This window comes from Lipotes vexillifer, unplaced genomic scaffold, assembly GCF_000442215.2.
Source record: "Lipotes vexillifer unplaced genomic scaffold, Lipotes_vexillifer_v1.1 scaffold794, whole genome shotgun sequence".
NCBI classification, from domain to species: Eukaryota; Metazoa; Chordata; class Mammalia; order Artiodactyla; family Lipotidae; genus Lipotes; species Lipotes vexillifer.
In genome coordinates, this window is record NW_006799310.1 from 448,615 (window position 1) to 462,754 (window position 14,140).

At 38.4% G+C, this 14,140-nt stretch overlaps 1 protein-coding gene across 1 annotated transcript in view; it reads left to right on the forward strand.

The window, feature by feature from the left end:
* DBX2 (developing brain homeobox 2) overlaps positions 1 to 14,140 on the forward strand; it is a 39,066-nt gene that overhangs the window by 5,423 nt on the left and 19,503 nt on the right. The window contains exon 2 of the mRNA XM_007471546.1: positions 10,587 to 10,682. Within this exon, the coding sequence (XP_007471608.1) occupies positions 10,587 to 10,682 (96 nt within the window). The remainder of the gene's footprint in view (positions 1 to 10,586; positions 10,683 to 14,140) is intronic.

Sequence of the window (14,140 nt, forward strand, 5' to 3'; positions counted from 1 at the left end):
GTCCCCCGCATCGGCAGGCGGACCCTCAACCACTGCGCCACCAGGGAAGCCCTACACCTGTACTTTTAAAAATAATCTGCTCAACATATCTTTGGATTTATATGAACATATTAATAACTTTTACATAGTTCATGAGGAATCAGCTCTGAACAAATTGTTATATGGTCCCCAAGTTCATAAACTTCAGATTCAGGAAGTTCTTGCAGTGATGAGAGCCAGTAGGATTAAGAGACAGTCCTTTTACTTCTGGTTCAGGTTGAGAAAGCCACACTCCCTCCAAAATAATGTCTGAGTTGGAATTACAAAAGGGTAGCAATTTATGTGCATTGTATTTGCCTCTCACTTTAGCACCTATCCCTCTACCAATCCCTAAAATATGCTTCTCTACTTTGCTTTAACAGCAAGAAATTTCAATCTGTTAACATGTATTGAAGCTTTATTACTGAGGTTTAATAATCAAATAGGATTAAATACAGTAGGCAAGTAGGAACATTTTAGAATTTCTCCCTTAACTCTTACTCACTTTAGGGATTTGAGGATTATTTTAAGATGCACAGTGGTTTGAATGCCCAGAAAATTGTGTACGGTTTTATACAGAAGTAAATGTAGGCTCCAGAGGGTTCAGGGTCGTGTCAGGAAGCCAAAGGATGTCATATGTTGTGGGCAACTTAAAAGAATTGGCAACAGTGATTTTTAGCTACTTTTGTTTACCAACAATGTGGCTCAGATGTGGGACGCAATGCCGTGCATTAGACTCTGTTGTATTCCTTTTGGAGTGTGCCGCCTCCATCCTGTTCTTGTGCCCACCAGAAAAAGTCTCTTTTTGCTATAAGAAGACATCTTACGGTTAGTTTTGCTTCTGAACAATGATAGAGATGGTATCAAGTTGAAAGTAAGGGAAGCAACATAAGTAATAGCTGTGTTCATAAAATACTTTTAGCTTCATTGCTATGAAAGTTTTTACAGGAGCAAAAATGTTATCATCTTTCAAATATTTAAACAAATGTGTCTTTTGTTGTATTTTTTGGAGTCATAAATTTCTTAATTCTCAAACTCTAAGAGTTAACAAATCAGCCATTGGATCATGTTGTGAGACTGGTTTATAATGTGTCTGAATTCCTGAGGCAGATTTTATTTGTTTGGTATCCTGCTTATTTCGATTTAGTTTTTAACTTCTATAATTTGAAGTCATAATGTAAGGTTTTTGTTGGAGTCATAAAAAAAGTCACTGATAAGTTACCATTTATTTCATATTTCTATGTAACCTTGCTTTATAAGGTTTTTCTAAAGTCTTATAAGTCATTAATCAATAGGATTATCAAATATTTTGCATAAGAAATGTGTTTTTATGTTAGAGTTGGGGAGTAAATACCTTATTTTCTCCTCAACCTACTTTCCACCACACTATTTCCCTTGCTGATATCTCCCATAATTTTAGAATCCATTTTATATCTTTTGGGGAGGCTTGATTTGTAGCTCTTAAAACAGTGTTTGTCCACTTAATCTTGGGTTAACAGAGGCCCTAAATAAAGTTTTTTACCTTAATTACTGTCATCTTTCTTTCCACAGTGAAGGTACACAATTTTTAAGTTAAATTAAAAATTAAAAACAATTTTTTTTAATTAAATTTTTTTTTTTAATTTTAAAATTAAAAACAATTTTTAATCACTTTATTTTCATTCAAATGCACCTGGAGTCTGTCAGGAATAAAAAGGCAAACTGTAGAAAGAAACAATATGATCTTTATCTAGGAATGCTTGTTAGAATCCTTCTTTAAAGACTTCATTAGATCATGCTTCCATTTTAAACTTCCTTAGTAAGAAATTGGATTTTTGCCTTAACGTATAATATGCTTACCAGACCCTTGTATATTTTATTCCAAAAATATTTTATTTTACTTTCAGTAATGTTTCCACTTTTAATGAAATCTCTCCCTTTCATTCTTTTTAGCCTCCAGTCAATACTTGACTTGGCAATGCTGAGTGATTCATCACTTTATATAAAGTTACCATAACTGATTTTATCTTTAATAACGTTATTATTTTGTCAGCCAGCTATTAGTTGGGAGTATTTCAGGGGCACACTCTTTTTGTAAGTTATGTGAACAGTAAACTTAAGGCACTAAAATTCTCTAAAGTCAAAGATCAGGAAGCCTCTATAAGTTTTTAGACTTTTGTTTCAGAATCAAACAAAGCATGGGGAAAAGGAAAGGAAAAAAACATCAGGTCTTTTTCTATATGTTGCTGAATGTTTAATTGCCTTCTTGTTTATAGATATTCCAAAGATGAACTAGGTTTTTCCCTTTTCTTTCACGTGTTCAGGCACCACGCATGCCATAACAGCCTTGATTTCATTAGTTCTAAGTGGCCATCAGAAATAGAATATACAATATATATATTTATACCATTCCTCTTGAGAAGTCTCAAAATTCCTTGTTCCTTAAAGATTTAAATCCCTAATACTTTCAAAATTAAAATATGTGGAGGAATTATTCTTTGAGAAGATTTATGTACATTAAAAGAGAATAAAAACCGTGACTGCTGGTGAGTGTTTTTAATAGACTAACCTAGGACTAGATTGAGTTTAGGTGTGTTGAACCTACCCTAGAGTTAGATTGGGTCTGAAACCAAAAGACAGTCAGATTCTTCAAAGCGGGAACAGAGTCATTTCTGTTTGTCTACGTGTTTTCTATAGGTGCTTTCACACTACACATTGAACAGCTGCAACAGACAACACATGGCCTGCAAAGCCTAATGTATTTACTATCTGGCCCTTTATAGTAAAAGTTTGCCAAAACCTTTTCCAAAGCATAAATGGCAAATTGAGTCAATTTTAAAAGAATGTATAGTTTTCTGAGCTGGTTTTAGCAGTATTTCTTTAATTTTAAAGTCTAGATTCAAATCTAAGGTCTTTAAATTACTGATTATATAATCCTAAGCAATTCATGTAACTGCATTGAGCCTCATTTCAAAATGAGCACAGATGTTAGGCTCACCATTTGACTTTCAACCACATACCTCAAGAGCCCATTGACAACATACAGGGAAAGATGTGAAAGACAGCTTTCCACCCTTCCGCCATAAGTAAAATGCATACTGGAAAAGAGGTATTGCTGTGAAGAAACCATCTCACAACTTAGAGGCTTAAAGGAACAATTTATTATCTTCTCTCACGGGTTTGTGGACTGACGGGGTGCAGCTGGGTGGTTCTCACTTGGAATCTCATTGCAATTAGAGGTCAGCTGGGGCTGCCATCATCTGAGGGCTCAGCTGGGCTGGATGTCCAAGATGGATGTCCATTGACTCGCTTGGCTGACAGGGATGCTGGCTGCTGACGGGTTGCTCAACTAGAGCTGTTCCGGCATTCACACTTGGATTTTCCAAGGGCCTGGAGCTTCTTATAACATGGCACCTGGGTTCGGAAAGGCAGAGTTCTAAGAGCAACATTCCCGGAAACCCAGGCAATAGCTGTAAGTCTTCTTATAACCTAGCCTTGGAAGTTCCAGAATGTCACTTCTTCCATAACCCTTGGTCAAGCAAGGCAGCAAGACTGTCCCAAATACAAGAGAAGGGGAAATAGAGATGGCTCTCAATGGGAGGAGTGCCAAATAATTTGCAACCACTTCAGGTGTGCCACAAGGTAAAATTCAGATAACCATCTTCAGACACAATTTCTGCCAGGTCTGTCTCCTGCTGGAGGAGACCCGTGCAGGAATTAATCACATATGGTGGTAGAGCTGGGAACTCAAGGAGCCTTTGTTTAGGATTTTAGAGTTTTGAGAGCTACAGGTACTGTTCTGCCATGGTATTCTCTTCTGTGGCACTGACTTTATAATAAAAAGAGCAAGGGATTTCCTCAAATTTTGCTCATTTTTTGGAAGCTGTCTAATGACTCCTTGAAGGGAGAGGGAGCTGTCTAATGAAGACTCCTTGAAGGGAAAGGGACTACTTTTGATAATTGCAATGAACTAGAACCCCACAGCTTGAGGAAAAGCCAGACTCCACCCCCTTGTTGGTGTTGTGAGGACAGAAGAGAAGATGCTAGTGGGAGTGTCCAAACAACTGGTCATTACCTCTTGCCATGCAGCATATGACCACAGTAGAATCCTTCCATTTAGCCCCTGTATATTCCACTACAGCCCATCCACTACTGCCAGGTTATTTTTTTTTAATGTAGCTTTCATCATATCATCAAGCTATTTAGGAAAACCTTAATTGTCCCCATTTGACTATCAGATCAAATAAAAATATTCAGTTTGTCCTTCAAGACCTTCATTCCATCAATTGCATTTAGCTCCTCCAGCCACATTCTTTTTTTCTCAGTTATACATATACATATATATATATATTCTTTTTCAGATTCTTTTCCCTTATACGTTATTGCAAAATACTGAGTATAGTTCCCTGTGCTATACAGTAGGTCTTTGTTGGTTATCTATTTTATATATAGTAGTGTGTATCTGTTAATCCTAGTCTTCTAATTTATCCTTCCCCACCGCTATCCCTTTTGGTAACCATAAGTTTGTTTTCTGTGTCTGTGAGTCTGTTTCTGTTTTGTAAGTAAGTTTGTTTGTATCTTATTTTTTTTAGATTCCACATATAAGTGGTATCATATGATACTTGTCTTTCTCTGTCTGGCTTATTTCACTTAGTATGATAATCTCTAGGTTCAGCCATGTTGCTGCAGATGGCATTATTTCATTCTTGGCTGAGTAATATTCCATTGTGTGTGTGTGTGTGTGTGTGTGTGTGTGTGTGTGTATACACACACACACACATATACATATACACCACATCTTCTTTATCCATTAATCTGTCGATGGACATTTAGGTTGCTTCTGTGTCTTGGCTATTGTAAATAGTGCTGCTGTGAACATTGGGGTGTCCAACTACATTCTTAATGTTCACATCTTTGGCCTTGGGCCAGCAGTCAGGCTGGTCTCCTTAACCTGCCCTGGGTGTCACCATCATCCTTGCCTTCTTTCCTTTTGTTCATGCCACCTTTCCTTCCTGGAATGCCTTTCTCTTCTTTTGCCATATAAATACTTTCCAAATCAAGTTTCCAGATCAAGATGCTTTTCCTGCTTAAAGCCTTCTTTGACAAAGGCTTCCTAACAATAATACTCTTTTCTTTGTTCTTGATAGTATATTTTAGTGGAAGTGTGGACCGTGCTGCTTCTTTTTATATGCTGTCTTAGAATCGATCCCAAATTATATAATAGTGGTAGGAATAAAGGCTAACATTTATTGAGTGCCTGCTGCATGTCAGGCATTTTTTTGTGTTCTTTTCAGTGGCCTCATCCTGATTATACATTATAATCACGAGTGCAGCTTTTGAAAAAAAATGGTATACTAGGGGGCCCACTCCTCACCAGCATGATTTAACCCAGTTGGTGTGGGGCCTGGGCATCTGTATCTTTGAAAAGCACCCCAGATAATTCTGAAGTATATTCAGGGTTGAGAAACATTGGCTAGGGGAACACACAGTACTATGTTTTTTAGATCTCATGGCCTTGGAAAATGCCTCAGATTTTATAGGACAAAACTGAATTTGGGGCTTCCCTGGTGGTGCAGTGGTTGAGAGTCCACCTGCCGGTGCAGGGGACACGGGCTCGTGCCCCGGTCCGGGAAGATCCCACATGCTGTGGAGCGGCTGGGCCCGTGAGCCATGGCCACTGAGCCTGTGCGTCCGGAGCCTGTGCTCCGCAACGGGAGAGGCCACAGCAGTGAGAGGCCCGCGTACCAAACAAAAAAAACAAAAAAAACAAAAAAACCCTGAATTTGGAGTATGAAGATATTTGTATTTCATTTATTTGATCAGCAGATTCAGACCTGTAAGGTATGGAACATTTAAAGGTAGAAATTCTTCCAGGGAGGGAAGCTATCCTTTTTTAATCTGTGTCATCCCAGCACACGGTGCATTATGTGGCACTTGATAGATATGCAATAAGTATTATTTGCGTGGAATTAAAAGGACAGAATCAAACAAGTAGATTCTGCATTTGGTTTATCGTCTCATGAACTGTACTAGAACATTAAGACCTTTGTTTTGCTGTCTCTGAAATACTCAAGGCAAAAATAAATGCAGGGCTTCCCTGATGAGCAGAAAGGTAAAGGATGACTTAACTTGCTTAGCCTTGTAATGGAAGGCAAGTTTGCACGTGAATCACATAAATGAATTCCGTCCAGGTTGTGTGGTAAAATAAATCACACCTTATTCATAAGTGTTATTTCTTAGGTCTTACTACTCAAGACAGATGGTTGTCATTCTTTAGAGTCTTTTGCCGGCGGGCGGGGGGGTTCCACTCTATTCCTTATAGTCAGTTCAATTTTGTAGTATTTCAAGGTCAGGGGTTTAGATTTCTTTATTCCCGGTGCCATGTGCCCAGCACTTGAAGGAGGTCATTAAAACCATCCTTTTGAAATTATTTAATTCTCTGTTATTATTTTCCAGAGGTATTTTTTGACCTTTTGGTTGCCTTTGTAAGACACTTTGGAACCTTTTCTCATTTCTCCTTGTCCTTCTAAAATGTGCTGCCCAGTCGGCATAGCATCGCGGTAGCTCCTGAAATTTATTTGAAGGTTTTATCAGTGGTCTTTAGGATCCGTCCTTTGAAATGTCAGCACAAATCAGTCAATACCACAGTTTGCTATGACAATAAAAAGAATGTGGTTTCACCCCGTGTAGATACACTCTGTTCTCCATTGGTAAAGAAAAATGAAAATAATAAAAAACAATTAAAAATGTTTTGCTTGCTTTCTAGACAACAGAATTTTGAAAATAATTTTTCTGTATCTAGGCTTGTAACCACCCTTGACTGTGGGATGCTTTTGTCACAGAACCATGTAGTTAAGTTAAAAAAAAAACAAACCAGGCCAGTTCACCATTAAGTTGCCTCTAAGTTCCCATCTTAATTAAACATTCAAAATAATTAATAGATAGTTTGATTCTGTGTCTTCAAATAAGTCAGAACATCTGATTAAGAAATGAAAAGTTCATGAAGTTTTCTGTGAATAAGTGATTTTAGTCATTTGGATTCAGACAGTCTTGTTCTGGAAATTTTAAGTCATTTGTTTGTAATTTGTAAGAGATTCCCACAGAACCCAGAAGGCAGATTTGTTGGCAGGATACAAAATTTGGAGTATCCTGAAGTGTTGTGCTGAGGGAACCTAACATCACACTATAGAACCTGACAGTGTGCGTTTTTGCCATAGGGAAAGCCATTCGTTTTTCTCTTGTGGAAAGCTGGGGAGATGTGGAGATGTCCATTTTCTGGGTTCCATCTCTTACTGGATAACTGGCAGTCTGTGTGCATGACATCCTTATCCCTCATGGCTAATAACTACATACTGTGCTACAAAATCTGTGTTTTCCTGGTCTTTTAAAAAATGTGCTGAGACCAGTCATCATCACATTCCAGATGCTTGCCCGTTTGAGGTTGAATATTAATGAATGAAATAGCAAGTGTTAAATGCATAGCCAGTCCAGTGCCTGTGTATAGGAGGTACTCCGTAAATAGTATGATCATAAATATTGTTCAGTACGCCTAAAATGAATTGTTCCTCTCATGATAAATGATAAAGTGACTGCATCTAAATTATACTGATTGCCTTTGAAATGCATATCATCTGCTTGAAATTGCCTTGTTTTCTGCCCTTTTCAGAGCTTCCTCAAGGTACTTCTTAAATGGTTTACAAAAGTTTTAATGCATCTGTTAACTCATCACTTTGTTTTTATCACACTTGAGTTTCTGTTTTTGCTCACCACTTAGAAACCATGTGGTTTACAAACACTTAAAAGTGTTACACATGTTTTTAACGCACTACATTGTTTTAAATGGCTATTTCCTCACACCATTCAACATCCCTGCAGTCACATGCTCAGCTGGATTAGCATTTGACTTGTGTCCAAGTAGGAGCACATAAAAAAATGGAGCACTTAATTGGAATTTCACAGTGATTTCTACATAAACCAGCTTCAACAAGGTGTATTATGTATGGAAATTAGGAATTGACTGATCTGTGTAAATATATGTGTGTCAATGAGGTGATTTTAAAAGGTGAAGAAATGCTACATGGTGGAACTTTAAGCCTGGTCATGTCACATGTAGTTCCTTAGCCACTAGAGTTGCTACTGTAGACAGAATGTCATTTTGATTACAGCTTTACTATATTAAGATAGGATATAGAGCACTGTAACAAACTGTTCTATTAAAACCTTTTCTGGTTAAATTTAACACTAAGATCCTATGTCTCAGAACCTCATTTATCATCACAAATGAATTTAATCGAACACTTGTCTCAAATGAACCATCCATTTGTTAAAAAATTCTTTATTTTTTCATTTTAGGGCCATAGGGTTAGACTGAGAAAGATTTTGGCTAGAATAGTAAAATTTGTTATTTGTCCATGTCCTGCATTGTTATTTTAATAGTATCACTAATGTGCTTATTTTCTACACTATTGAGCAAAAACATTTCTTTTGTGTGTATTTTTCCAACTATCATGATAAATGCTTACACACATGTATGTAAATGCAACATGGCTCAGCCTTTTTCTTTTACCTCAGTTTCAAAAATGCCAAACAGCACAAAAACCATAACTTAATTATCTATGGAGTGTTTAGTTTGGAGGTGAAATAAGTTAGTTAACAGAAATACTTGAGAATAGACATAATGAGGTAACTTTTATACAGGGAAATGTATTTCCACATTTCAAAGTGCTTCATATACTCATGGAAACATTAGAAAATGTAACTCTGCCTAAATAATGCCATACTCTTATAATTTAAGATGTCAAATTCAAGTAAAGTGATTTATCATTTCTAAGATGGTTTTTCAGTCAGTATTAGAACAACTTATGATAACAATGAAAATTTTTTAAAAGTTTCATAGAACTTACTGAGCACCAAAGTGGGTCTCCTTTTCGTACTTTGCTTAGTTGCCATATTTTCAAGGTAGCATTAAGACATTTTATTATTTGAAAATCCAGATGTTTAAAAACTATAAACACTGACATTGACAACTTTCCATCATATTATAGAAAAGACCCTGCATTATGATTAATTTGCAATTCAAAGACATTAAGGACCATGAGACCATAAAATTCTTATATATACTTATATACTTATTTTGATATATCCTTCAAAGATACTGGTAAAATAAACACATACTTATCAGTTGGTTAAAATATGAGTCTGAAATTACTGTGTTCTTGAAAAAGACATGTATTTGTAGCAAAATAATATTCACTGTATATGATTAAGAAAAGAAAAAAGTTTCCATTGAAAATGAAGGGAGAGTAGTAAAAATATTTATTTTCAAGTCATGTTCTAGATTTCAGGGTCATCTGTTATGGAAGATACTATGTTTCATGGTGTGTCAGGGGAGCAGGGAAGAGGTTAATTCCTGATTTCCTATTTCTTAGTTTTAAGATTATTCATTCATTTATTGAACATTTTTTGACTATTTAGAATGTGCCATGCACTCTGCTGGGTATGTGATGGTAAAAGCAAGTTGCCCACCTAAAGAAATATCACCCATATTTATATTGTATTAAACCCCACTGTACTAAAGGACATGTTGTATCTAAGGTGCTAAACCAAAGCCTGGCATATAGTAAGTGCTCAATAAAGAAGAGCCATTAATATTCTGTGACATCCTTTATAGCTATTTTTCATCTACTGAGGAACAGAGTGTAAAATTTCTTTATTTACAAAAGTAATGATAACTATTCCGTGTATATGAATTGAAAATGTTCTGAATAGAATAGTTTAATAAAATGAGAAGAGCAGAATTATATGGCAACTCCCTATACTATAAACACAAATGCTTTCAGGTTGATATCTCTTGAGAGTAAATGTTGTTACTATTCTCAAATACTTTGAGTTATGTAAAAGTGATCAGAAAGACCACTTTTTGTTATGGAATTGCTCAGTAAATTAACTGTTATCAACTTTGGAATCTAGCTATCTATATATTTCAAAGAACCTTCTGAAAATAAACAGTAGAGTAATACCATCTCTTAAAAGAGTAAACTGAAGTGTGTAACATCCAGATTGTTTCTTGGTAAGTATTATATCCAGAGCCCTGCTGTTCAATGTGAAAGCCTCTAGACACATGAGTCTATTTCAATTTAAAAAGAACTTAAAGTAAGAATTCAGTTACACAGACATACTAGCCACATTTCAAGTGCTTAGTGGCATATGTGACAAGTGGATACATATTGGACAGTGCAAGTAGAGGACATGTCCATCATCACAGAGAGTTCTCCTGGGCAGTGTTGCTCGAGGTTATATTAGATAAAGGACTATTTGATATTTACTACTTATAACCACACAGAAAACGAATGACTAAGTTTGGTTTTGATAATTTGATTGTTTACACCACAGCTTCCAAATCTTGATTAAATTATTTAGCAAGCTCTTTGACAGGTAAAGCCTGCTTTAAAATGACTTTAATTCCAGTAAAAGTTTTAACGAAAGCCTCAGAAGATGTTGTGCTTTACTCCATGACTTCGGGGAAATTGGAATTTTGAATACTGTCTAAGAGATATGGCTAATCAGTGTGATCAACGCTTTCTCTGCAGCGCCTTCCAAGCCTTTTTTTCTGAGCGCCCCGCCATTCTACTCGTCGTGCTGCGGTGGGTCCTGTCGGCGCCCTGCCTCCCCCACTGCTTTTCCAAGTAAGTTTTTATACTTCATCAGCAATGCCTCAGTTACTCTGTAAACCAAAGCAGCAGGATTTAATGTGCTCTGGAAAACTAATTGGTAATGCAATGGCAAGGAGATAATTCCTCACTAAAAATCACAGCGATCCTATTCAGGAGGTTTCCAGAGATTTATCGAACCTCAGCACACTGAGCGATTGTGAGTGGCTTCTAATGGCATTGAAACCCAGGGCTGACACACCAAGGAAAGCAACTTATTTTCCATTTGATGTAAAAGATCTCAGAGGGACCCATTTGGCTCTTTCTGAAATGTGTAGCAATGCTCATTTAAAGAAGAAGAAAGGAAGGAAAGAAAGCTAAGAAATTGTGTAAAATTTCCATTCAACTGAAAATGTGACACAGAAAGTCACTAGCTATTCATGGAAAATAATCAAAAATTGTCAAGCTTGTAAAAGGAGATGAATACCTTCTCTTATGATCTTTAAGAAAACCAACCAGGGTTGTAGGAAACGTTTTCAAGAGAACTTTTCAAACATTACACAATTGTAATAGTGTGCAGGGTAGAGGGAGAATGACAACTTTCAAAAACTTGAAGAGCACACACACACACTCACACGCACAAAAAAAAAAATGTCTAACTGAAAATAAAAAGAAATAAAGTTCACCTGATCTTGAGATTTCTAGGTCAGCTAAGAATCTGTAGACAGAGGATTCGAGTTTATAATAAAGAAGTCCAGAGGAGGGGTACATTTATCTCAGCTGCCCGAGAGAAAACATTGATTCAGATTAACAGCTCTGTCAGGTGAAAAGTGAAATAGGGGTAGAGTCAGGTGGAAGTCCAGAGCTGTATCACGGTTGAATTCAGATTCCCTGTTGCCTCTCTTCATGTGTTTTATGAATGTTTCAGGAGAGCAGTTGCTCAACAGAATGATTCCTGACAAGTGAGGCAGCAAATGCTGGCCGTTTAATGAGCTGCAAGCTTCTGAGCATCTCTTTAGGGGGCTGATACTTTCCCACAGAGCACTTTACATGGCCGGGACCTGGCCACAATGGGTGACAGACCCGTGACCAATCATCACTTTCACTTGACTCATCCACACGCGACCTCACCACGATTTTTCACTGTGCAGATGAACTTTCGGAACCATTTCACAGGGAAAAGGCTCGGGCAAGGGTCAGTTGCCCTTTTGTATGGTCATAAAGCAAGGCTCTGTGTGTCAGTCTTTTCTCCTGTCTCACATTCCAAGTGAATTTCTGGACACCATTTAAAGCACTTGGCTGAAAAATAAAGCAGTGAATGAAACTGACTTTTATAGACTCATTCTAGCTCATCTTCCCATATAACCCTGTCCACCTGAAAAAGGATTTAGTGGATGAGCTGAGTGTATACAGGACTTGCTGAATACATAGGGCCCATTATCCACTGTGGGGATTGTTTATTAACCAGGACTGATACACTATTTTGGAAGTGACCTATTAATTGTCCATTTAACCAGAATGTATTGATTCAAATAGAAAAATAGAAACCATGACTAAACCTTTTTCTCGCTCCTTCAAGGTGGTCTCCTGTGAGGATAATTGAAAACTGTTGTACAGATTAAGGAGACATTTATCACCATATATTAGAGTATCAGGAAAGGATGCCTGGAGTAGAGACTTAAACCCCAAATATCTGATACCACAGCATGATGGCATCTCTGTGGAATTAAATCTTCAGTGTGGTATTCCAGGAGTGGAGATTGAAAGAGGTCCAACCCCTAGTTTCAGTGTTTTCACCCTGGTATAATCCTGGTCTTCTACTTTAGAAACTCTCTGGAAATACAGACAGGTAAGGGCCAATGTACCAAAATATTGCATGTAACAGGTGGACATTCATGTATGCGTGAATGTGTGTGTGTATTCATTTTATAGTACTGTTTTAATGAGTTTCTAAGCCATAAAAGCATACTAATGCCCAGGCCAGTTTACTAAATAGAGCACATAAAAGTAAGTCCAAGTCATTTTCTAGATAACCTCATCTTCTTGACTGCTTGAAAAAAATCACCCTAAGCATGTCTCATTTTTCTCCATCTGCTTCTCAGCCCTTCCCACTTTATGCCTTTGTGTAGCTGTTGTAAATTGTGGTGTCTATCTCTGGAGGCTTATAAAGTCCTGTGTTTATCTTTTTTATTTAATAAAACATACAAGGAGAAAATCAGCACAGTTCAGACTGAGGATGAGAATGCATTTGGTTTGTCTCCATTTCTAAGTTGGCATTTTGAAACAGCATAGAAGGGTGGAGTCAACATGGCGTACTAGGAGGATGTGGAATTTGCGTCTCTGCACAACTAGGGCACCTAGCAGCCACCGGTGGGGAACCTCAGACACCTAAGGGGATGGGAGGAGGCCCCAGCGACAGGGTAAGACATGGGTCATTGGAGGAAGGAAGGGGGAGAAGTGGAGGCGGGATGGGACTGGCGCCCCTGAGGGGCAGCTGGGTGAGGGGAAGGGATCCCACACCCGAAGGGGGAAATTGGGGAACCATTGGGAGGGCAGAGGATCAAAAGGGAGTACGGCCAGGTTTCTCCTGCCCACTTGGGTCCCCAGGAACCTGCTGAGATCCCGGACCTGATCCTCTGCCCACCAAGGCCCCCTCCAGCCGTGCAGGTCCTGAGGGAGTGGGAGGGAGGGAAGGGGGAGCAAAAGTAAAGGCCAGACCTCCAGGACCAGCACCCCGAGGGGTGGCTGGGGGAGGGGAGGAGTGCCTAAACCCAGTGGGACTGACCCACGGTTATGGGTCCAGCAGTGGTGACAGGGGAGAACCTGGGGAAGATGGCGGGGGGGGGGGCGGGGCGGGGAGGAATGCAGCCAGTGCTTACCCTGTCCACTTAGGCACCGGGAAGCCTGTTGGGCTCCCGGGCCTAATCCTCTGCCGTTGGACGCTCGCTCCTGCCATGCAGAACCCAAGCCCCGCCCATACACCCTCACTCAGGGTGCTACTTCCAAACTCCGGAACTCCACACTCCAGAGTCCCTCCTTTTGATGTGCTGCCTCTACTATTCCACGCAGGTCCTAAGCAGAGGCCCCACCCCATGCTCAAGCGTAGCCCCCCCACCCACCTAGGTCCCGTCCCACCCTAAACCCCGCCCCTGCCTAGGTTCCACCCCTGCCTAAATTCCACCCCCATAGTCAAGGCTAATTTTTTTTTTTCTTTTTTCCTCTTTTAGATTGGGATTGTTTTACCTTATTGATTCATTGTGGTTGATTCTTTTATATTTTTATTTTTTCAATTATTTTTCTAATTTTATTTTATTCTTTATATTTTGTTATTGTTCTCTCCTTTTGGCTTGTTTCCCTCCCCCCCTTTTTTTTCTTTTCTTTTTTCTGGTGTGGTTTTATTTTACTTTGTTGCAGTTGTTCCAATTATAGTTTTATTTTTCCTAATATATTTTTTATCATTCTAATTTTATTTTGTTTTTTATTCTTTGATATTG